Source organism: Parambassis ranga, chromosome 24, assembly GCF_900634625.1.
Source record: "Parambassis ranga chromosome 24, fParRan2.1, whole genome shotgun sequence".
NCBI lineage: Eukaryota > Metazoa > Chordata > Actinopteri > Ambassidae > Parambassis > Parambassis ranga.
Genome location: NC_041043.1, coordinates 6568493 through 6596273, shown reverse-complemented (window position 1 = coordinate 6596273; position 27781 = coordinate 6568493). Strand labels below are relative to the sequence as shown.

General features: G+C 42.1%; 2 protein-coding genes across 3 annotated transcripts; one reads left to right on the top strand and one right to left on the bottom strand.

Annotated features, from left to right (window-relative positions):
• Positions 1-12934: 12934 nt before the first annotated feature.
• On the top strand, positions 12935-15609 carry ccn2a (cellular communication network factor 2a). The gene is made up of 5 exons (XM_028397979.1): positions 12935-13222; positions 13355-13571; positions 13666-13917; positions 13998-14209; positions 14308-15609. The coding sequence occupies exons 1-5, from the start codon at positions 13160-13162 to the stop codon at positions 14602-14604; spliced, it is 1041 nt and encodes a 346-aa protein (XP_028253780.1). The 5' UTR covers positions 12935-13159; the 3' UTR covers positions 14605-15609.
• A 1224-nt stretch (positions 15610-16833) lies between these two features.
• Positions 16834-22539, bottom strand: LOC114429216 (chromogranin-A). Of its 2 annotated transcripts, none has more exons than XM_028398126.1 (8): positions 22280-22539; positions 21956-22011; positions 21239-21332; positions 20155-20223; positions 19950-20036; positions 19298-19561; positions 18320-18723; positions 16834-17415 (listed from the first exon to the last, which is right to left on the bottom strand). In XM_028398126.1, the coding sequence occupies exons 1-8, from the start codon at positions 22323-22325 to the stop codon at positions 17332-17334; spliced, it is 1104 nt and encodes a 367-aa protein (XP_028253927.1). In that variant the 5' UTR covers positions 22326-22539; the 3' UTR covers positions 16834-17331. The 2 variants fall into 2 exon arrangements, with proteins under 2 accessions (XP_028253927.1, XP_028253928.1); XM_028398127.1 differs by having other exon boundaries at positions 21962-22011.
• Positions 22540-27781: the final 5242 nt, after the last annotated feature.

Below are 27781 nucleotides of genomic sequence, written 5' to 3'. Positions count from 1 at the left end.
ACCCTTTATAGACAGACAACCATACACATTCACACCTTTAAGCCATTTAGAGGTGGCAAATTACTTAACCGAGCATTTCTGCACAAACAACACTGAAATGCCACAGTCTGGTCAGCAAATGACATAAGGTAATATAATATATAATACTTAACAAGGCCCAGACATACTGGGTCCAGTTCTGACCTGCAGTGCACCTCTAGATACTTAATAGACACTTTATTAATCCACTGAGTGGAAATTCAGGTATCCAGTAGCAACACTGGAACAGACAGCATAGCATGGATAAAGAGTATAAACACAGGGTACTAAAATAAAAAGCAAATAAATGCATGTACACAACAGACATAGTTGGGGAAAATACTGCTGTTGGATGCTGGGTGCCAGGATCAGATGTGCAAAAATATAGGAGGTATTTACTATAAGCAATATATAATAAAATACACTACAAGGAGGTAAGAGGTATTATCTATCAGTAACTTCTCCCCGACATAAAAACCTCTCCAGTCTCCATTCTTTACATTATAAACCCTACATACACATGCTTATTTCTGTGTAGTTGGAAGCATTTGTTGTTCATATTCCCTATAAGTAACCAGAATTTGAAGATTTGAAAAATATTCACATCCATTGTGACATGACATTGTAGGTCTACTAAACCAAACCAGGGAATTTCTGTAATAAGAAAGATGAGAAGAGCTGTTTAGACTCATTTGTTGAGAAAATATGATGGATGATGTAATGCATACTCAGCATCCTGGCTCTTGATGATACAGTTGTATCCGTTTTCCTGAGCATCCATCTTTCCCCTGTCATTAAGACTTTTCTCACCCTGATGTGTTTCAAACTCTCCGTTTCCAGTAACCTAAGGAAATACCTTTTCTGGGCTGTCCCACTAAATGCCACATATAGGCGGCCCCTTTTAATACTGCAGGGTAAGCTGCTCTGAAAAGCACCTCCAAAATACTCTGCAGGGCGGTGTGTCCTGAATGTCCTGCACCTGCATAAACACACGGAGCCAGGAGAGCGGCCCCGCCGCCCTTCCAAGCACGCTAAACCACATGTCCAAAAGGCAGGAGAATAGCATACCTGGGAGCAGTTACCGTGAGAAGCAAAGGTACTGTAGAATGCAGTTAACCACAAAGGCCACTCTCATGAGGCTCCATCACAAAGTTACCTTCAGTTTGAACAAGCTTAATTAAAGTCAGTAGGCCGAGTATGGTTTTCAAGTCGAGACAAAACATACCCAGTAACAAAACACACACGCTACATGAGACAGAATCTACCAAAAGATCTTTGGCATCAGTCACAGTGAAAACCGGAGAAACCAGATGGAAGGAGGGGAGAAGGAAAAAAATGTGACAACTTAAATCAGATTGGGTGAGAACAACAAGTCGGAAACTTCAGGGATAATTAAGTGAAGTGAGCGTATAAAGGGAAAAAGTGTGAGTGAAAAACGAGTTCCTGAGACAGGCCGAGTATTGACATGCTGCGACAGAACACCTACCCGTCAGTCGTGCCCTGTAAAGACTCTCCTCACCAGGACAAGGCTTCATATTCACACAGCATCACACGACACCTCGGAGTTACGTAACTGTCGCACCCTTCAATCATTGTGCTGTAAGTGAGGGGCCCTGGTCTTAGGGTACACTGCTTTATAGCAAGACAGGCCCAGTTTTAGTCAGTGGGCCTCTGAGCTGTTCTTAAAAAGAACTTTCTTTCTGGCTTCAGAGATATTAACTGTGAAGAACAAGCGTCACTGACCCGTGTATTAAGATTGGGCAGAAGTTGAAAAAAGCAATTCTATGAGCTCATAATAAATGATGATCATGTCAGTGTCGAAACTTTTATAATATCCATTACGTCAGTTGTTAAAAATCCCAGTAAGCTGCAGTAATGTGACAGATACCTGAGTGATAGTTCCACCCTGCGTCATCGCCTCCTCCACTTCTGCTGCTGTCAGATTTAAACCTTAGTCATGACTGAATGCAGCTGGAGAAATACCAGTGAGCTTACAATGTAGGAGGAACACAGACATTACACAATGATGTTGCCTGGTTGTAATCTGGCCCTTGGTGAAGAAGTCATTGCATTATTGGCCAATATCTTTGCCTATTTTATTCACAAGCAGACTGTGTAAGGGTATTTCCTATTAGCTTTATGATTTTAAAACATGTTTACAATGACACTGGCATAAAATGAACAACTGTTAGTGTTGCACTGTAAAAACTACAAGCTGCTGTTGAGATGACGATGTTTGTTTTGGCCTGATTTCTACGACTCATGGACATCAGTGTGTAAGCTGATCTCAGCTCAGTAGAGAAACATAATTTTATATGATATAACATCAAAACCACATCAGATAGGAAAAGGCAGGGAGAAGCAGCAACTGTTTTAGAGTGGAACGTAAGAAGCGGCCCTGTGTGTGCATGTGTTGATGGAGTAAACGGAGGCTTCAGTGACGTGCTCTGTAACCCAGCCTGATACATGCAGAGAGGACATTAACCATCAGGTAAACAGGCAGATTACTATGTGAGTTTGTGAAGCGTTTAACATACACACAGACACACTACGCTTCAGAAACACATCTGGTGGGAATCATTGTCAATTGATGTTTATGTTATGCAGCCGTTACAGGGCCAGTGTAAATCTGGATGTTTTTTCAGTCTTCATCTGCATTCATTCTATTTCTGTCAACATTATATTTACTCAGATTCTAATCATACTTTTTTGCTATTTAATCTTAAACAGGTTTACGTGAAAGCTGTTATGATACTGGTTAACAGGCCCCTGTCTCTTTTACCTAACACATATTCACCCTCTTACTATTTTAAAACTTTTGCGGTTCAGCTCTGGTTCACTGCTGCTGGAAAACATGTTTTTTCTTGTCTGTGCTGAGGTAGAAGAAACATGTGAAAATTGGGTTGTCTGCTGCCCGTGTGACAGCTAGCTGAGTGATTGCTCCTTCCTGCGTCATCACTTCCTCCTCACTTTGCTGAGGAATCCACGTTCCACTGTTGCAGCTGTGGAATGGTCTGTGTTGTGAAGAAGATGATGGGAGGATAATATTTTCCACTGTCAGGTGTGCTACAGAGTAAAGAGCACTCAGACAGCATAGGCCACAGATGGATTCTTTCCTGATTTATCACAGTACATCACACTATCCTTCTACTTTGTGGATTAATGCAGCACCTAATTTTTTTCCACAATTTTTGAGCACTCAGTAGCCGTTGTGCCCGTTCCTTGTCAGATCCGTGGAAGCTGCTTTTAAACAGTGAGTGGCCACTTAGACAATCACAGAGGGTCTGATTGCCACCAGACAGACAAACAGACAGATAGACACAGGACAAGGGTGTAGGCTGCAGTCAGACCTTGCAGACAGATGGGGAGAGGCCTTTCGTTCCAGACGCGCATACAGACAGGGAGGGGTCCCGTTAGCCACTGTGCAGAAACTGCATATCTGGAAGCAATTAACGCAATGGGAACCCCGAGCCAGGCTGGTTCTATAAGGCACAGCACAATTCTGTCAAGAGCTTATTGGGAACAGTTTGCTCTCCTTTGTTCAGCAAAACCACCAACGTCTTCTGAAGCAGCAGCTCACTTTTCTCACAGCTAACAGTGTTCTGTATAGCCCCCTTTATTTCACTGAGAACACATTTGTTTTTGCATCGACAGCTTAGCAGAAGGGAGAGACCTCGAAAAGAAATATTTTCACAGCCGTTTATGAAATTGTATTCCTCAAACTAATCTTTCACCTTTTGTCCACTCCTATTACTCATCTGTTCCAGTCTGCAGCCATCAGCACTAAAGCTTCATCAAAGGATAAATATATGCTAACTTTGAATATTCTTTCAGTCCAAACACCGCACAGTTGCTGTTTTTTTCACGTAGATGCCAGAAGGTCTGACCAGGTTTCACCGCTGAATCCAAAAGCACAGCAGTGATGAGAGCTACTCACTGCACACTTCTCTAATAAGAGCATTTTGTGGCCTGAACATTGTTTGCAGAGTGTTTTGTCCAGAAAAAGAAGCTGAATCTGTGGGCTGATTGTTATGTAAACCACACAGAGCAACATACATTTGAACTTTATGATAATTTCAGTCATCAGTCATGCAATAGCTGGAGTCACACAGTGCTGCTGTTACATAAGGACAGTACATGTGTGTGCTGACTCACAGGACAAAATATCTGTAATAAGAGCACTTGTGTTTTACCTAAAAGGGGCAGTTTGTAAACAAAACCCCACTAGCACTGAGGACTAGAAACTATCACAGGAGCCTCACCGCACAGAGCTCCTTCTCTGCAAGCACAAAAGGAGGCAACAGCAGAGCAACAAAGGTGCAGCAGCAGTCCCTTCACTTTATCCAATTTCCTAGGGATCAGATATTAGTGAACATTACAGGTCTGGATAAGCCAAGATCGCTGCGTATCTCGCAGATCATCATGCAGGTGGGCTGATGGATGGAACATACTGTATGGATACAATAGAAGCAAATGCAGCCTTCCCCAGAGCCACCTTCCTATTGTCTAATTTGATTAAGCTGACTAAATATTACTGGCTAGGCATGTATACAGTGTACGGCTAACTGGTTAGCATAAAAACACAATCCATATCATTTTAGTTATTTATTTGTATAAAATCACTTCAGTGAGTGAAAACTGCTTTTCAGATGTCTTTAGCAGCTCTGCAGGAGTTTGGTCTAGAGAATAATCCTGATGATGACATCAGTGGGTTTTCCTTTGCAATACAAACTGTAGAGACCTGCCTGCTGACCAAGCAGGGAGGTCATACAAAAATATAACACCCAAGTTGCATTATGGGAAAGTTAACAGTGGGATTTTTGAAAAGCTAAGCAGATTTACTTACAACCATTAGGACTACAAGAAATCTAAAACCTGCCTACTGAATCCTGCATTAGCACTTTGTTGTTGTGAAAACAGCTCATAAATAATCATTATGTTTGATTAGGGTACAATGGAGATTTGTGTTCCTGCCAGACATCTGCTAAATAATCAGAAACTATAGTCAACAAGCTGTGTAGAAGGTACACTCTTTTTCTGATGGTAAACAAAGTGTAAAAGCAGCCAGTAAGTCTTATATTAATCTATATGAGAGTTCAGTTGTCCCACTGACAGCCAGTAAATAACCAGTAAATCACACACTAAACACACACTACGAAAACCAGCTTAACATCACTGTGAGAGACAAAATACACAGTGATTCAAATGAAAGCCTTTAAAAATTGTAATGATGGAAAAACAGTGTGTTTATTTGATGTTAAGGAATGTTGAGGTAACATCTTGACCTGGATCGCTGCACATCACGGAGCGAAACACCTGTCTGGGAAGCAGAAACCCACAAAAGCAAAACGTCTGTTTTTTTCTCTGCTTGAAGTAACATTTACCTTGGCAGTGAATGAGACAAAGCAGCAGCGTGTGATTAAAGCTGATGTTTTTATTCAAGGCTTTTACAGGAAGCTAATTAGCCGAGGTATGCAGTCGTGTGCCAAGCTAATAGGGGGAAACTGCCATTCCTGCAGGGAAACGACGGCCCCAGAATATGTATTTACATTCACAGCCTCCTCTGTGAGAGCCACACGATGTTGAATTCAAACTATTCACAACACACACGTGTGTTTTTGCACACTGAACGGCTGAAAAACATTAGGATGTGGTCAAGCTCACTGCACCACAGTATGCGTTAACCTGAGAATATGTACTCAGGTTGGCATCCTGTAAAGACGATAAATGTCACTTTTAATGAACTGCGCCAACATGCAGCCATTAATCCTGGGGCTACAGATGAGTCCATTTCATATACGGCCCTGTGGACTGCCAAAGCAAGCAGAGTGAGCAACAGTGGCACATCAACTTAATGCACCTTCTTCTGCTGTCAATGAGCAACACTGATTAAAGGAGCACATTTGGGTTTTAGTTGCTGCTGTGTACACAGCTGACCTTGAAAACACGTACACCCATGTACCGCCTTCTCTTCTAATTGCTGCCATGTGAGCAGATGCTGGCCGGTTTCTATGAAGTCAATCATTACCTATCAAGTGTAGCACACAAGCTTCTCAGTGTGTCCACCAAGTATTAAACTAGACCTAGAATCACGTGCATTGCATTGCTATGAGTACAGGTCAAGACACACACAAAAAGAAAGCTGCTTACTGAATAACTCTCTGTTATATGCTTCTATTGTATCACCGTGTGTATGTGTGCTATATTTAGAAACCATCACAGTACTCACTGAAAGGCACATGGCATCTGGAAGATCTTTGAGGTCATTCATCACCACTGTTCCCTCCAAAATGATTGCAGTACCTGAAGTCTGCAGGTGAAGCGAGTCAGGAGTCCATTCTGTCTTCAGGAATCACTGCGCTAACTTACATGCTACATCACCTTGCCTCTTAAACAGAGCGCATTTAGGTTAAATACGCTATTGTTCCGTGTCATTGCTGTTTGAACTGATTACTAGCAAAGACAAACACGTGTAAGGGCGGTGTAAGTTCAGCTTGCATAGGAGTGTTTGACCTGGCAATATGAAGACATACAGTTGACCTGACCAACATACCTTAAAGGTAGGGTAGGAGATTTTGAAAGTAAACACACGCCCCTTTCTCTCGGATCTTACCCCGAAGCCACGCCTCCCAACCAGTCTTGTGACTGTGACTTCGGCCATCATGCACATACCTCTCTGGTGCACGCAGAGCAGGAAGAGAGTGACAACCAACCAATACTCCGCGCAGGTGCACCTCATAGGATTGGCTGATGTTTTTAGCGTTTTATAGCTTCCACAGATGATTAATATTCTTTATTTTAAAGCGAAACTGCGAACTAATTGGTTGCTACCGGAATGTAAAGAGAAGTTACACTAATTTAACAAAAACTGCATCAGAATGAAATCTCCTACCCTACCTTTAACAGCAGCAGATCCAGAAGATTTCTTCCCGCTTTCATTGTTTAGAGCGGCCATTGCGGGTCTTCACTGAGAAATGCGCCAAGTGCTGCCACCTAGTGTCAGATAAAGGACTGTCCTTCATTGCTTTTTAAGTTTAGGTTCTTTTAGGGTTGATAAGTTTAATTACTTTCTCCAGCAAAAAGCTTTAGTAACTAAATGTAACATAGCAGCATAGCATAACATAGCAGAGTCAGCAAACTAGGCACATATCAGTTAGGATCCCTACTTATTTTAAGTTATACTAGCAACTACATTTTACAGAGGGAAGGATTAAAGTTTGGCTGCCACAGCTTGGCCTGCTTTCACAACCATTGTGGTTCAACATGAGGTGCAGAGGGTAAAGAGTAAAGCAGACATGATATCTAAAATTAGAAACACTTTCGACCTCCAGCTGAGAGGTCAGGAAGTGAACAGAGGCTGTGCTGGACCCACATGTAGCTGTGTTTAGGTAAAGACCACCTGACTTCCTCATCCATGTGTGTGGCAGGGAATCTGCAGCTGAGATGAGCTTCTGTTGTTTGTTGAAAGAGCTGCAGCCCAAAATTCTCATCAGTGTCTCCAGTCTAAACACTTTCCAGGACACAGGATTTAAATAGGCCTTTGACGATTTAGGCCTCTTGTCAGTCCCTCTGGTTGTATCTGTACAAACGTTCCCAGGCGAGGCAAGTTTCCACCTGCAGCCGGTCAAAAAAGGCTTTGTTCAAAGGAGGTGAAAGTGATACATCTCCCCTCTCCTTCACTTAATGATTTATGAGAAAATTTGACAAAAGAAAATGCAACCTACCTTTCAACTATGCCCCTCTGGCATCAAACAGTCACCATATTATACTCAGGCTCATTACCGCACGTAATTTTAAACCCAACTATTTTGTGCAGGCTGTGCCTGAAACAGATTGGGTCTCATGCATGTTTCCAGGCTGAACATTTTCCACCACTCTGGGCTTTAAATAGACACAGTTTCCATCTTGACAGTTCATCTGCCCACCAACCCCATTGTTAAATCGCAACAAATCATCCCAGGCTCCAGGTCCATTATTAGTTTCCACTGTTCTTCTCTTCATAGACAGCCTTCAGAAAGTTTCCATCAGTGTTCAAACCTTTCACCGACCCGTTCTATCTCATCTGATCACCATCCCATGCGCTTAAAAACTGTTTTTACAGACAGAATGATACATCCCGATTAGTGCGTTTGTTCTATTGATGATACTCGTGAGTGTCTGTGTGCAATGCTTATATAAAAACATGCACATGGTGCTTTCAGTTAAAATAAATACTATCCTAATTAAACTAGAAAAAGCATTCTCTCTCCTGTTTGCAACCTTGTTGTTTTCAACTTTTCCACTCTCACCGGCTCTCAGCCGGCTGCCAGAGAGTTCAAAGAAGCAGAAATATGCAGGCAGGAAAATCATTTTAAGATCTTGGTTTCGTGTTCAGTTTACACTGTGGTATATAGATGGTCTGTTTGAAGGCTAAAGCCATGGAACATTCCTCAAATAGTCTGCCAGCTACCACTAATGGAATTCAGTTTAATGGACAGCTGAGTGTAGGTAACATAACAGAAGCTTCAAAGGTGGACCCAGAAAAACACACTCAGTTCTTAAACATACATATAACAGATTACCTGTTGTCTCCATGTGTTCCAGTATACCTGATAAACTGGCAACAAATCGTCCAAATAAAGCCTGCTAAGTACTTCTGCAAGCCTTGGACACCATCCACTAAACCTCCTGGGCTTTTTAAACTGGCATACAATGGAAAGTACACAGAAGTAAATTAAAGACAGATGATTCCAGAAGCTCTGTGTTCCCTGTGAAAATAACGTCTGACCTAGCGTGGAACAAAAAAATGCATCCTGAGAACAGAATGTTTGCTGTGACTTTTAATTTGATGTTTATCTTCCTGTTTAGCTTTGAAAGTGCTGGGAAGCTATGACTGCAGCTTGGTGCTGAATGCAGGCAGTGTGCGGGAACCATGGAAACGGTGAGAAGATGCCCCACAGTGACAGAAGCCTGCTCTGTGACGTCAGCATCAGGTGTGATATCATCAACCGTAATTTTCACTTTCCAGGCCTAAAAGGAGAAACTGAGTGAAGTGTTGTTACCAGAAGCTGACATAGGCACATAAAAAATGTAGCCTGGTCAGACAAGCGAGGCCGTCATCTCCACAGAAGCCTCCCAGCTGACATGGTATTCTGTGGTCACCTGATGTCACACACAGTAACACGGAGAGCTCGCGTCATGAGGCTAAAACTGGCAGGGTAGAATGTGGACCGGAATAAGAGGCAGGCCTTGACCTGGAATTACCATGCAGGTCACATGACCATTTATGACAGGATGACCTAAGAGTTGAAGTATCTTTGTGCACCTAGAAATGCTGTTACAGTACTTTAATTGAAATCACATCATTGTGACTGTTACAGTGTTTTACTTTAGTGTTACTGCAGGTCTGTCAGAGCCGGTGCAAGTTTAGCACCAATATGTTAGCACAGATCTTTTTAGACATTTTATACACAAATAGAATATACATTTTAGGCCAGATCTCAGCCTTATTGTGCACATATTGTCCATAATAAAGATTAATCATTTACTAACTGTGTTTTTTGAAGATTATCTGCAGCTTTTCCAATTTGTCAGTCTGATTGGTTGAGGTTTTGCCAAAGAGTTTAAATCTAGGCGACAGAAGTCAAAGCTTTTTGTCTGAGGGTGTCTCTCCACTTCCCTGTGTGGCTTCCTCAGCCACTCGAGGTCGAGGTTAACTTCTTATAAACTGGCAAAAAGCAACAACTGGCAACTTCCAGCTATTGATTTCATAAATGACTCTAAGCAATCACATGTATAACGATAGGTTTGTCATTTTTTATAAACGTGACTAATATGTTGTAAAATATCACCAGTCTGTGCAGTTGTTAATGAACAGGTTGTTTGTTGATGTGGTAAAGTTGGATAATAACATTTAATATGGAGCCGACACCAAGTGTCCATTTGAGGAACTGCAGTTGAGCCTGTTCAGATGGTGTCATGGGAGGCTGGAGAAGATAAGACAAAATTGGTGGAGGGCTTTCTTTGATTCCTGCTTAACAACTAAAGATCTAATAGAAACTTGGTTAATGTTCAACATCACATGTTCCAGTGTGTGAGCACCAGACTGGAGGTCAGACAGATAGCACTGTTTTACCATACTGACGCCAACAAGTACAAAGCAAAACCCACTGACGTTGTATCACCGCTGCATTACTGATCTTAACCCGCAGCAACTCTGTTAGACAAATATCTCACTCTATACTTAGCCTCCACATATCTGAGCCCGCCACACACAGAGACGTATGTTTCCTTTGGCCACCGCAGCCATCCCGTCCACACGTTGAGATCTGCAAAACAGTGAGCGTGCAGCCAGTCGGCCTGCTGATATTTAGAGCAAAGGAAAACCCTCACAGTTCAAATGAACATTTAACCTAGCAACAAAACAGCCAGTGGCATGGTAACATGCAGAAAAACATCACTTCCATAGCTACAGTTTATTTTAACTCATTTGTCATAGTCATTTAAATACATTGCTTCAATAATAATGCCCTGGAACTGGAATATTACAGCCTTTCAAAAACATCAGCATGTGTTTAATTACTTAAAGCATGAAATTTACACCATTACCATCAGATTAAGTTCTGTAATACTTTAAACTTACTTTAAAAAATGGTGTGTGAAGATAAATTGACTTAATAAAGAGCCTGAGAGAAACTAGATTATCCTGACTGTCAGATAACAATGTCAGCATGAGTGTTGTTTTGCAGTGAGGCAGGAGTACGTTCCTCCATCCAAGCTGTTTCCTCTAGATATCCTGGAAATGAGTTTGGGTCCTGAGGCTGTAATGACTGACAACACACACACACACGCTCACACACACTTTCCCTGAGACGCACTGTACTTTCACTCATGGCTGCGGTCAGATGGTCTAGGACTCCCTACTGTACTGAGCCAGCAAACAGAGAGAACGTGTCCTTATTAGGAAAAGAGCAGACGCCCTTATATGGGGAAGCTTCCTCTGTAGTAACAGCCCTGTCTGCTGGCTTCTCACTCACATTCCTTCAACTCCAGGTTTCTCTGGGAGTTTTTCATTTCCGATTCACTGGCTGGAGAAGAAGCAGGGCCGCCTTTCATAAGAGTCTGGCCGGGTGTGTGATCCTCTTTTTTCAAAAAAAGCAAAAAAAAAAGAAAAGAAAAGCAAAAAAATACACAAACCTCCGTCTAGCCTCTTTCCTGCAATCCTCCACTTTGGGGTTTGATGTAGTAAAATAAGCCTTGCCAGGGACGAGGCACACCTGCCCCCCCCCCCCCCCCCCCCCTTCTAGTTTGTCATAGACTAAACCTCATTAGTCAGGTGAGAAGTTAGAGAGCATGTAACCTTTGTTCACTGCTGCACTTTCACTTAAAGTCCACTCAGGGATTTAAATCATCATTTATCCCAACTAAGAAGCTAATGGAGTCAAAACATCCCGGCAGAGGTGAACTAAAAACTCCAGTCTTTGTTTTCAACTGAATCCTCTGAAAAATGTTTGCCTTTTCGGGAAGTAAGAAAAGCAGCCTAAACATCCACTTCGGGAAGTGTCGCTGCGACTGAGGACATTCATCTTTGTCCCTTTAATACCTGTCTTTACAAAGCTGCTTATTCAGCTCAGGTAACTCAGAACACCCAACCTCAGGGTCACCGTGTGTCTTACACAATTTGTTTAAAATGTTAAAAAAGTAAATTATTGAAGCCATTTTTTATATATATTTAGATACATAAACAACCTAAAATACACATTTACACATGCAGTTGTGAAGCCTAGTCATTACACAAGTTTCAATTCTTTGGGCCTTTGAATCAAACATCGAATGGGCAGGCTACTCTCTCTTTTGTTTTTTGTTGTTGCAGCTGGAGTGTCTCAGACATGAGGTTGTCCAGCAGTAGAAGCCACACACTGTGCTTAAAACTCTCTGTGACAATGCAAAGAAGGGAAATGATTCAAGAGTTGACATATTATTTACCTAATATTACTTAAATATCACGGTTATTGTCAATCACCACATCTTAAGCAGAGAATGTAGCTAATGCAGTGATACAACAAGTTTAGCTAATAAAAATTTTTACTTGTGGTGCAGAATTAACACATATTACATTGGCGTATTGTTATTTTAAGAGTACAAATATAACAACAATATGTAATTTGCTTATCCTTAGAAGAAGCATTCATGATCAAAATGTCTCCTTCATGTAGAAAAGATGTTTCATTGTGTTACTCTCCAACCTGCAGCTCAGCCTCTGATGTCAGTGCACAGAAATCCCCCTGCAGAGTCCCAGACAAGTACAGAAGACAACAGCAGTTTCCAAGTCTGTGTAATCTGGCAGGAGCAGCTTGATATTCGTAGATAACCAGCTCAAGCTAATGACTCGAATGTATTTCCTTTCCCTAACCGCTCGTGGCTAATTTACCAAAATACAGGCTGTCTGTGCCCCTTTGAAGCCAAAGCTTAGGAATGCTGCTGTGGGCTTAAAGTCTTAACCACCGGTTACACATCAATCAGCTGATTTAATAATTGTATGTTTATGCATTTTAATGAGTTGCCACCTTTGTGGCTTATCTTTTGATCTGTGCTGTCTTTTTCTTTCTGTTCCGTCTTTTCCTCTTTTTTTTTTTTTGAATTAATATTTATAGGTACCGGCTGTCTATTTGTGAAGTCAGTCTTCAGGAATTCCCAGTGTGGGGTCCCAGGCCTCTAACCAGACTTAACCTCCCATTCCAGATGAAAGCTGCTCAGAGAGAGACAGTGTTGTTTGGCCGAGCAGCAGAGCCTCGCCTTCAGACAGCAGGAATGTGGGATGTCTGGAGTGGGGGTCAGGAAGCGAGGAAAGAATGCCAAGTATGTCCATGTTTGTCCAGGGCTGGCTCTCCATTCAGCCCCCAGTGACGTGCTGCAAGGGCCAGCGAGTATAAAGGGAGCTGCACTCTGCAGTCAGAACTCAGATCAACTCCTCTACCGAAGCTAAACTCTAGCTTTCACCCAAAGAAAGAAACAAAGACTGTGGCCGGAGCAACAGTTTGAAAATCTACGAGACAAGAGATCAACTCGATCAGAAAAAGACTCTCAAGGAAGACTAAAGGAAGATTTTATCCACGAAGGTTTTTGGAAGAACCTAAATTTAGAACTTTTAAAGCAAGGAAAGATGTCTGCTGGAATGGGGAAAATGATTTTCCTGCCTGTGCTGTGCATCATGTTCTCATACATGGTAAGTTGAATTTTTGTGTTGCTGTAGTCACACCTCACTTACGACATTGTGTTCTCAGTGTGCACCATGTGTTTGTAATGCACCATGTGAGCATGAGATTTACCCGAGCATGTGTCCCTGTGTGTCTCCCAGGCTGCTGGTCAGGAGTGCAGCGGTCAGTGTTCGTGCCCCTCCACCCCTCCTCAGTGCTCCCCAGGAGTTAGCCTGGTCCTGGACGGCTGTGGCTGCTGCAGGGTGTGCGCCAAACAGATGGGTGAGCTCTGCACCGAGAAAGACGTTTGTGACCCGCACAAAGGCCTGTACTGTGACTTTGGAGCGCCCATCAACAGACGCATAGGAGTGTGCACAGGTGAGCCACAGAAACTTTCAGTGACTGTCTCATCACTTCAAACTGTCCTGAATATATGGACCAGATCATGACTGATGTGATTTCCTCTCCACAGCTCGAGAGGGAGCCACCTGTGTGTTTGGCGGCACGGTGTACAAGAGTGGAGAGACTTTCCAGAGCAGCTGCAAGTACCAGTGTACCTGTCTAGATGGAGCTGTGGGCTGTGTACCCCTTTGCTCCATGGACATCAGACTGCCAAGCCCAGACTGCCCCTTCCCCAGGCGTGTCAAGGTGCCAGGAAAGTGCTGTGAGGAGTGGGAGTGTGACTCTCCCTACAGAAACACCTTTGTGGGCTCTGCTTTGGCAGGTAAGCATCATAGTATTTTCTGTCTTGATCCATTGATGTGTAATCAGTACAGTCCTTCTAATCCAGTATTGTGTTTACAGCATTCAGAGAGGAGGAGACCTATGGCCCAGATCCCTCCATGATGAGGGAGAACTGCCTGGTTCAGACTACTGAATGGAGCGCCTGCTCTAAGACTTGCGGCCTTGGGATATCTACCAGGGTCACCAATGATAACCACAATTGTCGCCTAGAAAAGCAGACCCGGTTGTGTATGGTGCGACCATGCGAGTCACAGCTGGAGCAAAGCATCAGGGTGAGTTGTGTTCAACACCAGATCCCTCATGAAGTCTACAGATGCACTTCAATATTAAAAAATGCCTGCTGACGTTTTCCTTCATTTTCTGCCTGCAGAAAGGGAAAAAGTGCATCCGTACTCCTAGACTCTCCAAGCCCATGAAGTTTGAGATCTCCGGCTGCACCACCACCAAGTCCTACAGGCCAAAATTCTGTGGCGTCTGCCTGGATGGCCGTTGCTGCACCCCCCACAGGACCACCACCCTGCCCATGGAGTTCAAATGTCCCGATGGACAAGTCATGAAGAAGCATATGATGTTCATCAAGTCCTGTGCCTGCCACCACAACTGCCCAGGGGAAAATGACATCTTCGAGTCCATGTATTACAAGAAGATGATGGGAGACATGGCGTGAGCCACTGAAGGACGACCAGAGTTTATGACTTGAAAACACAGAACTCAGTCTCATTTTGCAGCTCAGTATATATGTTTTTAATGTTTTAATTTGTCATGTTTCTCATTGTAAATGTAACCCAGACACTTTCATGTCTGTGTGTTCGTATGGCTGGAGCACATCAGCCACATAGACTCAGACAGAGGGTTGCTTAGCAGCTCCAAGAGATTCCTGCACTATAACTTCTTTGTTTGACAAACCTACTGTCAGGTCTCCGCCCATCCCTCCTGAAATCCCTCTTACAAACCCGTCCATTTTTACTGTACGGCTTTTTATACCTTATCTAAACTTTGACCTCCTCTCTAAATGAGGTGTTTAAATAGTCCCTCCCTCACTCCACCCCGAACCCTTTGAGTCCAAGACCAGACCTGCAAACTTTAAGCAGCTGTTTGAGGGAGCATGTAGTCCACAGCAAGCCAGTGTTCCCCTGTCCAAACAGGTCTGAATGTGTCCTTGTGTGTGAATGTGTAAATGTGTGTGAATGTGTGTGTTAACGCAGGCCTGAATGTCAGCCTTGTCTGTGTGTCCACTCTGCTTATAGAGTGGAGGAAAGGTCAGAGTTTCCACCCAACATGTGGATGAGAAAGTAAGCAGCGTGCTGAGTTCAGGGTTAGATATGGAGCACAGTGGGCTTTGCCACGGCACTGAGAAAAGAGAAGTGTTGACCATTACTGATTCAGGTCAGAAGGAGAAAAAAAACAAGCATCTATAGGTACAAAGTGTCTATTTTGTACAAAAAAAGAAGAAAAGACTGGAAGAATTGTAATTTCATTCCTTTTTATTGTTCATTTGTAAATGGTGTATATATTTGTACAGTTTAAGTTAATTTAAAAAGCCAAATTTGTTCTGTGCTTCAAATGTATCAATAGTGTTTTTGTATTTTTTACTATTTTATTGAGAAGTGTGACAAAAATGTTACATGTTTCACATTGTAGCTGGAAATAAAATCTTATATTTTTATACAAACAGAAGTTTTATGATTGTTCTGTTTTCAGATTAGAACTGACTGAGGTTTAGTGCTCACATTCACATGTCACTTGTCCATGTTTGACATTTTGACTGCTAATACCTAAACCCAAAGAATAATTATGATCATAATAGTGACAAAGGCAAGCATTAGGTCATCCTTCAGATTTCAAAATAAAGTGATCTTTGTTTTTTTTTCCACAGTGATGTGAATACTGACTCTACACTGAATACTGACTCTATATAACATGATTCTCTGCAAGCCACTAAGAAAATCATGAGTTATTATTAAATAAACCAAACAGGAAGCTACTTACCAAATGCCCTTTATGAAAGATGTGTTCAATTGTGTCATTTTTACATAACATATGATGATGGGTGAACATCACCTGCTTCTTAAGAACATAAAGTCCCATTTTGACTATGCTGCCTCCCTCTGAGACAGTGTAATGTCGCCATCTGGTGCCCTCTCATAATGAATACCTGACCAAATTCTATAGTTTAGATATCTGAATTAATGAGTTTAAATAAAGTACAAGTGCTTGTTATTGATTATGTTCTGTAACCCCTAACGTATCCTTCCTTAAACAGTATCCTGTTTATCATGCAGCTGGGACTCCTGCTGGTGTCTTAAGACTCCGTGTATTTGCATTTTGTTGCTGCTTGAATGCACACATAGACACAGACTTCCAGTATTCAACCAAAATAAGCACACATTCTTGTATTTCAGTTTCTCCTCTGCTCCTGGTGTATTCTTGTCTCCTTTCAGTCCATGTTTTGTTAAAGTGCTCTCACCACATTGCAGTACAAACTACTACTGTTAAAGCTGTCTGATTCTCCTTAATAGTAGCAACCAGAGATTTCTTTGGTGCTGATGCCAAGAGTTAAATCTGAATTATACTGTGTCTGTGTGTCATTGCTGATGATTCATATTGTCAGCCTCCTCACCCACAAACAAGAGCATCTACACTGATGAATGTGTTGCACTAATGATGGTTCATAATGGACTAAGTGAAAGCCAATAAAGATGAAACACTTCAAAACAGAGATTTTCAGATAAACTCATTTATTTTCTTACATAAAGTCAGTACAGTTTTTAGATTACAATCCAGTCATCTGCTAAAAATGTTCACTTATTGCCTTGGCTTGATTAGAGTTATCTGTATCTATAACAACAGGTAAGCAACTATTTGCTAAGTGAGCATCCCAGAAAAAAAGCTTCTTTTTTTTTTTTACATGTATACATGCTGTTACTGCACAGCCTCACCGTGTCGGTGTGTATACCGGGATTTGCCTCAGCCTTTCACATGAATCAATGCACGGTGTTAACGATGATTGTCAGAGAAAATGAAGGAAAACTAGCTGTCTTCCCTCACTGTCGATTTCTTTTGGAATCTGTCTGTGTGATCTCGATGTTATATGTGAATGCACTGCATCTGTGCATTCATAAGCTGTTAGTATGCATGACTAGCTGCTATCTGCATCTACTCTATGTGAGGGACAGAATGTCACAAAAGGAGGCTGCGGCAGCGTGGCACCCTCAGGAAAGAAAAAAAACAGCGAAAAAGACAAAACCTTGTCACACATTCACACGGTCTATCTGCGGAAACCAGGCAGCTGGTAAAGCGGAGGAGGACGAGGAGGCAGAGGAGGCTGCAGTGTCAAACTTGTACCAATCTCTTTCTCTCTCTTCCTCTCTCTGTCTCTCTCTCTCTTTCTCTCTCAGCCTCGCCGCAGCTCATGGAGTTTCTGGGCAACATTTTCAAGCTCTGACTCGATGGCTGCAAGGCTTTCAATCTCAGGCTCCTGCAGGTCCAAAGAGAGGACAGCAAGTGAAAGAAAAGATCCAAACAATGTGGTGCTGTGTTGTTAAGGGTATTAGCAGGGACACTCTGCTTATTTCTGTGAGGATTCTGTATCCTTACAGAAGTCAAGCTGCAGGAAGAATTCTGCTGCTTTTATTAGCATAGAGTAGAACACAGACCCGGCACACACAAGCATGCATGATATACAATAGAATATTTTAACCCGTTGGGGAAAAATCAAGGTCACTCAATCCCTGAATTGGTGGAACGAAGGTTAGTTCAGGCTGTGAAGTTCAGCTGTTTGCATGTTCTCACATCAGCTGATTCACTTCTACTTACTGGAAAGATCTTGAGCCTTATTTAAAGCTGCATGCCTGCCTACTCATCCTCTGATTCTGCAAGTCGCTTTGCGTCCCACCTCCTCTCTTTTCTATGCTGTGTCTGACTTAATCAATGTCACCCTGTTATGTGACTGTATTGGGGTATGTGCTGCTGCCTCCTTTCACTGAAAATTCACTTCACTTAAAATATCTGCATCATGATTTGCAAATATAAACAGTACAGCTCACTGTAGACTTCACACATATTCTTGATACACACCAGGTAGGACAAATGTGTCTGTCTGTTTTACAGCATCCTGCACACCAGTCAGACCTTTGTCGGTGGCTGTTCAGTCGATTGACTGAGAGAAATGGCCATCCATTGCTGCCTTGTTTAAAGGTTGTGGTTTAAAGCTGGTTCCCTGAAAAAGACGTACAGACTACTGCCCCCTGCTGGTAGAGTGACTGCCTTCATCGTCACAACTATTCTGAATCTGATCCTACTCATGTGTGATAAAACTAAGCTATGCTTACTGACTCCTGGCTGGCACACATATGTGAGAGTATTGCAGTTATTGTGCCTACCTCTGACTTTCTGCTGGCGCTCCCCTCTTCCTCCAGGACCCTCCTCTCTTCTGGTGCTCTTCGAGCAATCATCTGCAGCTCCTTCTCCTCTGGAGTCCTCTGTGTGCCTCTCTTCTTCTTCTCCTCTTCTTCTTCTCCTAAGACCTCTTTGGAATGATGAGGCACTTCCTGCTGACTGTCGAGCTGGTGTGCCTCTTTTCCAGCTGCTTTCTTCTTTAATGACTTGTTCCTCTTGGTCCACTGCTTTAGGCCCTCCCTGCTCCCTCTCCTCATCACCTCCTCTTCCTCTTTGTCCTTGTGATTGTGTGAGACGAGTGCAGACCTCTTGTCTTTTTCCTCATCGTCTTCCTCATCAAATGTCTCTTTTGGTTTATTCATGGGTGCATTTTTATTTTCATCATCACCTGGGTGTATATAAAGAATAAATGATATGAGAAACACCTCCGCCAGACCAACGGCAGCAGACCCCACCATCAGCAAGATTCCACTTCCTGTAATGAAATATTTCTTGCCAGTTGGCAGCAGTGTTCCCCATAGTGCTAGCTGCGCTTTATGGGAGTTAAGAGCACGACTGGAGTAATCAGATGACTTGGCTGAAGAATATATTTTATTTGTGGGAATAAGAAAACCTTCATCTCGCTTACATTTTTTTCTCAAAGGATGTTTTGGTGAATGCTCCTAGATGTAACCACTTGCTCATCTAAATTTTCAAATCCTTTCTGTCAGTGTGCTGTCAGCATGGCGGCCATGTTGGCTCTGCTCCCTGTGGGGGGGGCTGAATTTCATCAGGCAGATGGAAGCACTTCCATCCATCAGCCACTCCTGCAGTGGCAGGCGCTTTCATTTACAAGGCACTTTCCCTGCCCTATGATTCAGCTCACTACACTCAGTCTTGAGTAAAAATAAATGTGACTTGACAGTTTTGTAATTTTAGTATCAAACAGAGGAATTACAAAAAACATAGAAATATCTGCTTGCCTGTCTCGTCCTCTGTCATCTTTTTCTCCTCTTCAGAGTTTCCTCGCTTCTCTTCATATTCTTCTTCTTCACCCCTCTTTTCTCCATCGCTCCATTCCTCCAAAGGCTCACTGATGCTCCCATCATTTTCTATCCTCACCTCTTCCTCCTCCTTTAACTCTTCGTCCTCTCTGCTCTCATCCTTTTCTTCTTCTCCCATCCTCTTTCTCTGGCAGAGAATGGATCTTTCACCGGGACCTCCCAAAGCATCCAACATGGATCGATCTGATGACAGAGAGGAGTAGGAATTTCATTTACTGGAAGAAATTGATTTTCCTGCAACGTTAAGAGAAGTGCTCGCACACAGAAACGCTGCAGTTACAGAAGTCAGTGTTTTAATTGATGGAGAGGGTCAGCATGTCAGCCATGTCATCATGTATATTTTCTGCTTTTAAAATGGCCCCATGTTTTTCCTTCACTGTGTGATTTAATCTCAAGAAAAGCCAGCTGAGAGGACTTCATGTATGTCCTGATTCCGTCCACAGGAAGCATCAGCACTTTTTTGTCATCCTCCACAAAATATGGGAAATAATAGATCATTTTGACAACTGGTGAATTTTAACATTCTGATCAGACATCCCTTGGTGAACTGTGATAGAAAACAAAAACTCACCAGGAACATCATCTGCAGTCTGAAGAGTTTGCGTCGTCGGTGTTGGCACATCAGCGTCTCTTTGCAGCTCACCTCTCTCTTCGTCCCCTAAAATTGAACAAGAGCTGTTAAAGCTTTTCTGTCCACTCTGTCTTTGTTGTCTCTGTATATAAGCAAATGTAATTAGCATGCAAATGTCATGCATGCTGAGTAATCTGTGACACACCTTGAACAGCGATCTCCTGCAGCTCCTTCAGAAAGTTATGATGACGGAGGATAGTAACCAGCCTGTCATCTGCACATGCAAACAAAAACACACACATGAAATACACACTGAAGACAAACCAAAAAAAACACAGGTGTGTGTCTTTACCCTTCAGTTTTTCACAGCATTCAGCAATATGCTGTGGTGGATTCATCACAATTAATTGCCCTGAAATGTACTGCTTTCAAAAGCACAATTAATCATTTGGCTCGGAGCAGCGGCGGCAGCAGCAGCAGCAGCAGGAGTAGTGTGAGCGCTGGACTTTCTGCTGACCCACAAACTGCTGCATTCTGTATGCAGCAGCAGTACTATACTGATACCATACTGAGCTCCACATCATCCTGTGATCTGTATTTCTTCTTCCCCTTTGACAGTGTACAGTTTCACACAATTGATTTTTTTTTTTACAACAAGGACAGCATCAAGGTAACACACGAGCTATGTAACTGAATAGTCCTCAGTGAGTGCTGCACATGACCCTGCAGCAGGATTTTTACCCAGCAGCCACCGCATCAATCCATTAACCTCCTGATGGAGCAGCAGTGTGTTCAGTGGTTCAATTTTAGAAATTGCTTCAGTGACTGGCTGATTTAATTTCTATATGAGTATGGGGGTGATTATAATAAAGATTAATATATGAAACTGCTCACACACATCAATGAGGAATGGGACTTCATTACAGGGAATCTCAAGTCTTGATACTTCAAGGCTGATAAATGTTAAAAGTAACTGCATAAAAACATATAGCTTTAAATAAAGTTTATTTATGTCAGGTCACCAGGCTGCATATGGGTCTTCTACTATATTTATGAATAGAAATGTTATTGATTATTTTCTTAAAACAAAACTCATCCATATTTAATGTTGAGCTGTGTGTATTTGTGTGACAGCCCATTAAGCAAACTGTAAATGCTGCTGTAGGTGGCGTTACTGGACATGAATATGAATGAAATCTATTTTATTTTTAAGGCTGCATATTCGTCATGTTAACATTATGGGAATTATTGAAGCTGCAGCTTTCATCCATTCCCCTTTGTCTTCTTACCAGCTTTTAATGTGACCAAACACTCCTGACTGACAGGTATGAGGTGTGGCCTTGATAGGACGTCTGCCAATGCCTCCACGATGCATTTCATCACCTGTGGAAGCACAAAAACCTTCACAGTGAATAATCGGCACATTAAAAAATTCCACTTAATTAAGTATGAAATATTGTAACCAAGTGATATTTACTGTGGCACTGAACATGAATAAAGGATGTGATGGGAATATCTTTGCACAGCTTCATGGAATTAAATTCTTCTTCTTCTTGCTGCTCTGTGAATGCAGCTTTTATGCTGTTACTCGCCCACTTATTCAAAGATGTGAACATCCTTACAGGCAAGATCAAAATCATTTCAAATCCCAGGGTTCTAGTGTCAAGCCAATCCCACGTGCCTCATATCTGTGTGTGTGTGTGTGTGTAATAGATACCAAATCATGGAGGTCAAGGCTCTCCATTGCTCACAAATCGGTCTGTATTGATTATAACAAAGTCAAACGGAGGCTGGCCCCAGTGAAGAAGGAGCTTTAATGTGACAAATGGCTCAGATCAAGTATTTCTATTCACTGCCAGCTTTTGAAGTGCAGCACTGAGACACTCTGTGATATATTGTCAAATCTGGATAATGTCCCCGGGTTATAGATTAAAGAAGGTTAACATTAAATAGCCCAGTAGAGTACTGAATGATGAATACAGTATAATAGTATGAAACAAAAATACCTTTACCTGTACGTCCTCATTCTCCAGCTGACTTGGAGTCACTGGCAATGACAGAACTGCAATGAAAGACAAACACATGTCTTCATTTTGTTTTTTCCGCTCTCTCACTGTGTCAGTAAACGCCACAGTCAGCTCTAGACGCGGGACTGAATGTGCCCCACATGCAGGTGAATCCTCTCCATGTCTCTGTAATTAAGATGAGTGAGCCGCTGTCCTTGGTGCTGAACCCTGGCCGTCTCCTCTTCTCGGGCAGACTCCTCTGAATAAATCAAACCAATCCGTGCTCTTATAGTACTTAAAACTTCAACAACATTTTTTTCTTACCGCAGTTGGACAGTATTGTCAAAAGGATCAGTCCTCTCCCGATCATGTTATGAGCCGAGGCGCATTAAGCTCTCCAGGAATAAAAAAAAGAAATAGCAAAGCTTATATCAGAAGGTGAGAGATTTGGGGCCCCCTCCGGGTGGATTAGGGACGCATTCTGAACTAAACTTAGCCGCCTTTCGGTATTTCTGGAGAGCTAAAGTCTCTGCAGCATCGGTGGACCGACAGCCTCCGTCCTCTCTCTCTCCCTCTCTCTCTCCGCCAAGACCTCGCCGCAGCAGCAGCCCCTCTTATAGACGAGGCGGAGAGAGGAAATGACATCATCCAGGGACAAATTAGCCCTGCTGTACCTGATCATACCTCAGAGGTTGTCAGGGTGTGGACAGGTTGACATGTGAGCTAGGCTTTCATTTCCTCATTATGGTTCAGCCAGCAGGTGACTTGACTTACAAAAGCTCAATTTAACATTATAAATGTTGAAATCAAAGACACACAGGAAGATATGGCGGGACATGTGTGGATCAGGAGGCTGCACGCTAAATAAACACACAGAGTGCACGCTTTGTTTCCACACAGGACAAAGCTGCAGCCTGCTGCTGTATTTACTGATCCTGTCTCTCTGACTACCTGAAGGTGTTGCTAGGTGACTCTGTATTGAAACCTGCTGCTGAGGATCATTGTCACGCAGAGTCTATTTGATCATATCAGCAGGTGGCTTGAACAGAACAAGACTTCATAACAGTGCAGAGACCTCATCAATGCATTCAAACTGTGTAAAAGCCACAATGGTAAACACTTGCTATAGTGAGCTGCAGGTTAAAGTGGAGGTTTCCTCCACTTTAGGTGGATTAAAAGTGCAGGAGAACTTCAGATAAAACACTGATTTAGAAAAAAAATGCATTATTCCTTTACAGTATTATGTTTTGTATAAGAAAAAATTTAAAAAAAATCTGATCATATTGAACTGAAATCTCCAAACAATACTATTGTTATCTCATAGAAGCCATTCTGAGCCATGCAAAACAACTTTAAGGAGGATAAGGTGGGTTGATCTGCCATTTTGCCTACATACAGTCATGAGTCTTCCTGAGTCTGTGTGAGAAATAGGGGATGATGATGATGATGATTATAGTCTGTGCAGGTGGAGAGTTGTATTGCAAGAAAAAATAGATTCTGTGATATATCGCGATATTTTATTTGGAGATACTCGTATAGATTTCGGATGTTTTTCCCCCTGTATTTTATAAATCTGCATATATATGGGATATATCGTATTGTATCGTATTGTATCGTGGCATGTGTATGGTGATATGTATCGTATCACCAGATTCTTGCCAATACAGAGCCCTAATTGTAACTTGTTAATAAGATCAATAATAAGCCTGTAAAAACATGGAAACATTACAATTGATTAGCATTTTGATGTTAGCGTTTACCAACATCCACATGACTCCAGGTGTTTGTTTCATGTTACATCTACAATGAGAATTTTTTTTCATTATTTTGTTTTTTATATTGTTAAAATGTCCAAATGGCATGCTGAGATTTTATTAAACATCCGTCAGCCACACAAAACAAATTTGAACTACGTTTTTTAATATCATTACATAAGGGTCCATCTATCACACCACGGAGAAACTTCAAACTGTTTGCTCTCCTGTATTTTACAAGTTCAGATGCACATGGCTCATTTTCTCTTTTGTTAGGGCCGCATTCATTAAAACAAACGACAAAGAGGTTTCCAAGGCAGTGTGGCGCTTGGACTGTTTGCTGTTTCACATTTTCATCCTGCATTGAGAGCCCAAAGATCTCATTATGCTTTGGGAGACACAATAAAGGCCAGTCTGCGTCAGAGCAGGGTCCATATTTGTCCCGCATAAACTGGCAAAAGGCTTTGTGTAAACACAAGGAGGTTTTTTTTCTCCTTTGAATACAGGTCATTATGAAATCTGACAGCCACAAGGGCTGATTGAAATTCACGTCCTGCTGAAACATCCAGGGGGTAACAAGAAACATATTGGATCTCGTCTTATATGTAAAAACATTGGGGCCTATTCCATTCAAAGCTGGTGTGTTTTACATGTTTACCTTTAAGCAAACCTCCTTTTGTATTCTCTTATATTCACCAGCTAAATTTCCATTTCTGAGCAAACCCATGAAACCTGAGATGTGCTGAATATAGCTTTCACCTGCCTTTATAATTAAACTAATTAAACAGAGTCAGTACATTCTGTGCTGTACGCTCTGTTTAACCAGACAGCACATCAACAGAAACGTCCCTGCAATACATGATCACAGCAGTCATGGTTATATTTTGTGCATATAGAGACAAAAAAGGCTCCACCATCACCACCACCACTCAGCGGTGTCTACAATATTTAGTGCCCACTGTGGCATTGCATAATAGTGCATAATAACGCAGGTGAGAATACCGGGGGGACGGAGAAAGTGAGAAAGTGGGCCAGCAGCAGCCTGGAGATCAGAGGACCGGTTGCAAAAGTCGTCTGGGGAAATCTACAAAGGATGATGTCAATGGCAAATATCCTTCTTTAAATCTTTTTTTTCTGCTAATCCTGAGCTGGTTCTCTAACCAGCGCCTCTCTGTGTGCATGCAAACTGCTTTGAACCTTTATTTGAACATCAGAATGAGGGCACGACTGTGCAGGAATACAAAAAAACAAAATTTAACAGATATCCACATGACTGCAGGGCAAGTCTAATGAGTTTAATGTGTATATATGAATGTATAAAGGTCACATAAACAATTCACAATTGTTGCTAATTACAACAACTGCGATTTGTATCCAGTATAAAGCTGCACAAGGCAAGACTGTTCATTAAAAATACATCTATCAATCCTTGATACTAAGTGTGGGAGAAACACAAAGGATTCTACTCTTACTTGGAGGAGGAATATTTAATTAAAGTTCAAAATAGTTAAATTTTTATTAAGTTTCAGCAGCTATTTTATCCGCAGGAAGCTGCTCGCCAATTAAAACCTTCACCCTCTATGAAAATGAAACATTTATGTTGTCATGTTATCTGTGAGTAAATCAGCACTTTGGGTCCACAGACCTCCTGTATCACCTGTTTTAACACAGAAGTGGTGTGCTTGTAAAATTAAAAGAGCCAAGTGGAAGCTACATAAATCCAACACCTGTTAGGAGCAACAGCAAAAAGAAGATGGCTGCCGGTGAGGGCGAATCAGAGTGACGGGGAGGCTTGCCTGACCGGGCTGCGACTGGGCGAGTGAAGATGTACGGGTGTTCCTGCAGGTGAAATAAAACAGGTAACGAATAAAGCTACTACAATCTATGTGACACAAAAAGAAATAAATCTCAGAAGTCTGAGCTTCCTTGAATGCACCAATGAGAGTTGGTGGCACCTTTAAATGGTGACAAAAACACTCTGAGTGATAATGAACTCTCTTCTTAAATATCACTAGTAACAATATAAATACCGTATGCTGCTCCACAGACACACTGAGACCTACCACAGGTGGACAGATCAAACTGATGGGCTCAGAGAAGCTGCTCACAACCATCTTTCCTCCCTCAGGCTGAAACTGTAAGCAGGACACAAAAATAATGAGCTATTTATTTCTTGTTTTTATCACTATTAAAATGTGCAAATTAGCTTAAAAAGTTTAGAACATGAAAAAATATTCAACAGAATATTTAGAAATAACAAGTAATGAGGTTCTGTAGAGTCTGGCATGCTAAGCAGCTAGCAGAGGACTGTAACAATTTGTGTGACACCACTTTTTATTCCCAGATGGAAGCTAATGCATCACATAGTCTGCTCTCAGTCCAAAATGAGAGCAAGAAGAGGTATCACATATATAATTCTATTGTGCTGTAGAGATTACAGAAAGCTTGGACACATGTACTGCTCTAAATTGCTACCTAAAATTGTACCTTAACTGCATATTTTCACATAAAATGTCAATTTCAGTACATGCACTGTGGCTTTAAATGACTTATGAAAAGAAGTGTCCTTCATTTCCCTGTTCTAATGTCCAACACTCTCTTTTAGCTGCATCTGAACAAAGTAAATTCCTCTAAAAGTCTTCTTGACCTTTAACCTACTGTGACTTTAAATGTAAGCAGTGCTCACCATGTTGTTCCACAGTCCCTTGGCCAGCTCCTCATGTCCCTTTATGGTGAAGTGGAAGCAGTCGTGAGTGAAGAAGGTCATATCAATCTTTCTATTCTGCTCAGCGAGAGAGACAAAAGAAACACAGGCAGGTTTACTTTCATGTGATTCCTCTCAGACTTGCTTTTAAAAAGCCTAAAGCCCACAGCTGTCACACCAGGGATCATAATGATTCACTCTGCTGTGTGATGTTTCACACTGATTCATCTCCTGCAAGCAGACACGTATGCCACATTGATACTGTTGTGGCCTTTGGAGTGAAGCAGATTACCGGGAGGCGGGGAGGATCGGCATGTTTCAGAAAGGGCTGCAGAACCACGGCGAAGTCGTCTCTGAAGAAACGGTCACTGTTCAGCAGCTCCTCAAGTCTTTTCTGTGGATAAACAGGGGAAAAAAGGAGCTTTATCTGCTTTATTTTAGGAGCATTTTCAGACATCATAACAGATAACAAAACATTTTTTTAGAAATGTTGTCAACACCTGAAACTCCAGATTGACCTGCACCAGCTCTCGTAGTTCAGGAGACTTGGCTATTGGTTCAATCAGGCATGAACAGAATGACCTACATGAGAGTGATGAAGAAAGAACAACATGTCAACCAGGCCAAATGTAAACCATTCTGACAGAGATCAGCAGGAAAAGGTTTGATTGTGGCACTTTGAAGATCCTCTTTAAGATACATAAAACTCAGAGGAACAGGAGTTCCAACATTTCACCTGCACTCTCAGAATCTATGACTTTATGGTTTTGAGGCTGACATAATTGTCCATGCTGAGAAACAGTGGCTCACCGCTGGAGCAGGCACCCAGGCGTGGGCTTCTGCACCTCCCTCAGAGTCTGCATGGGAAGGATCTGGACCACATTTACGATCATACGTGGAACCTGAAGTGCAGAATGAAGACCTACAATGTAGTGATGTGCATTTAAAGAAATAACACACTTAAATATGTCCCGTTCTTTTACTTCACCTCGTTCATGAGCATTTCCAAAGAGACGGTCATATAGTGGATGAAATTATCGACTGAAAACAGAGCCTGGAAGGAACATGGAGAGTCATCAGAGGTCGACACAATGGTTTTCTATTAAAGAGAACAGGACAGACCTTATCTTTGCAGTAATCACAGATGTCATTCATGCCCATGAGAATAGTTAAAAGCTTCCAGTCTTCCTCAAAGTTGAGACCCTATAAGGAGGAGACAGCAGAGGGGTCAGACGGGAACAACCTTCCATCCCTCTGTTGAAAGCCAGTCCTTACTGTACCTCATAACCTCTCAGCGTGTCGATCAAGTGTCGTGTTTGGCCGGGAAGATTGCTGAAAAACAAAGATTAACGTCTTTCCAAAGGTCAA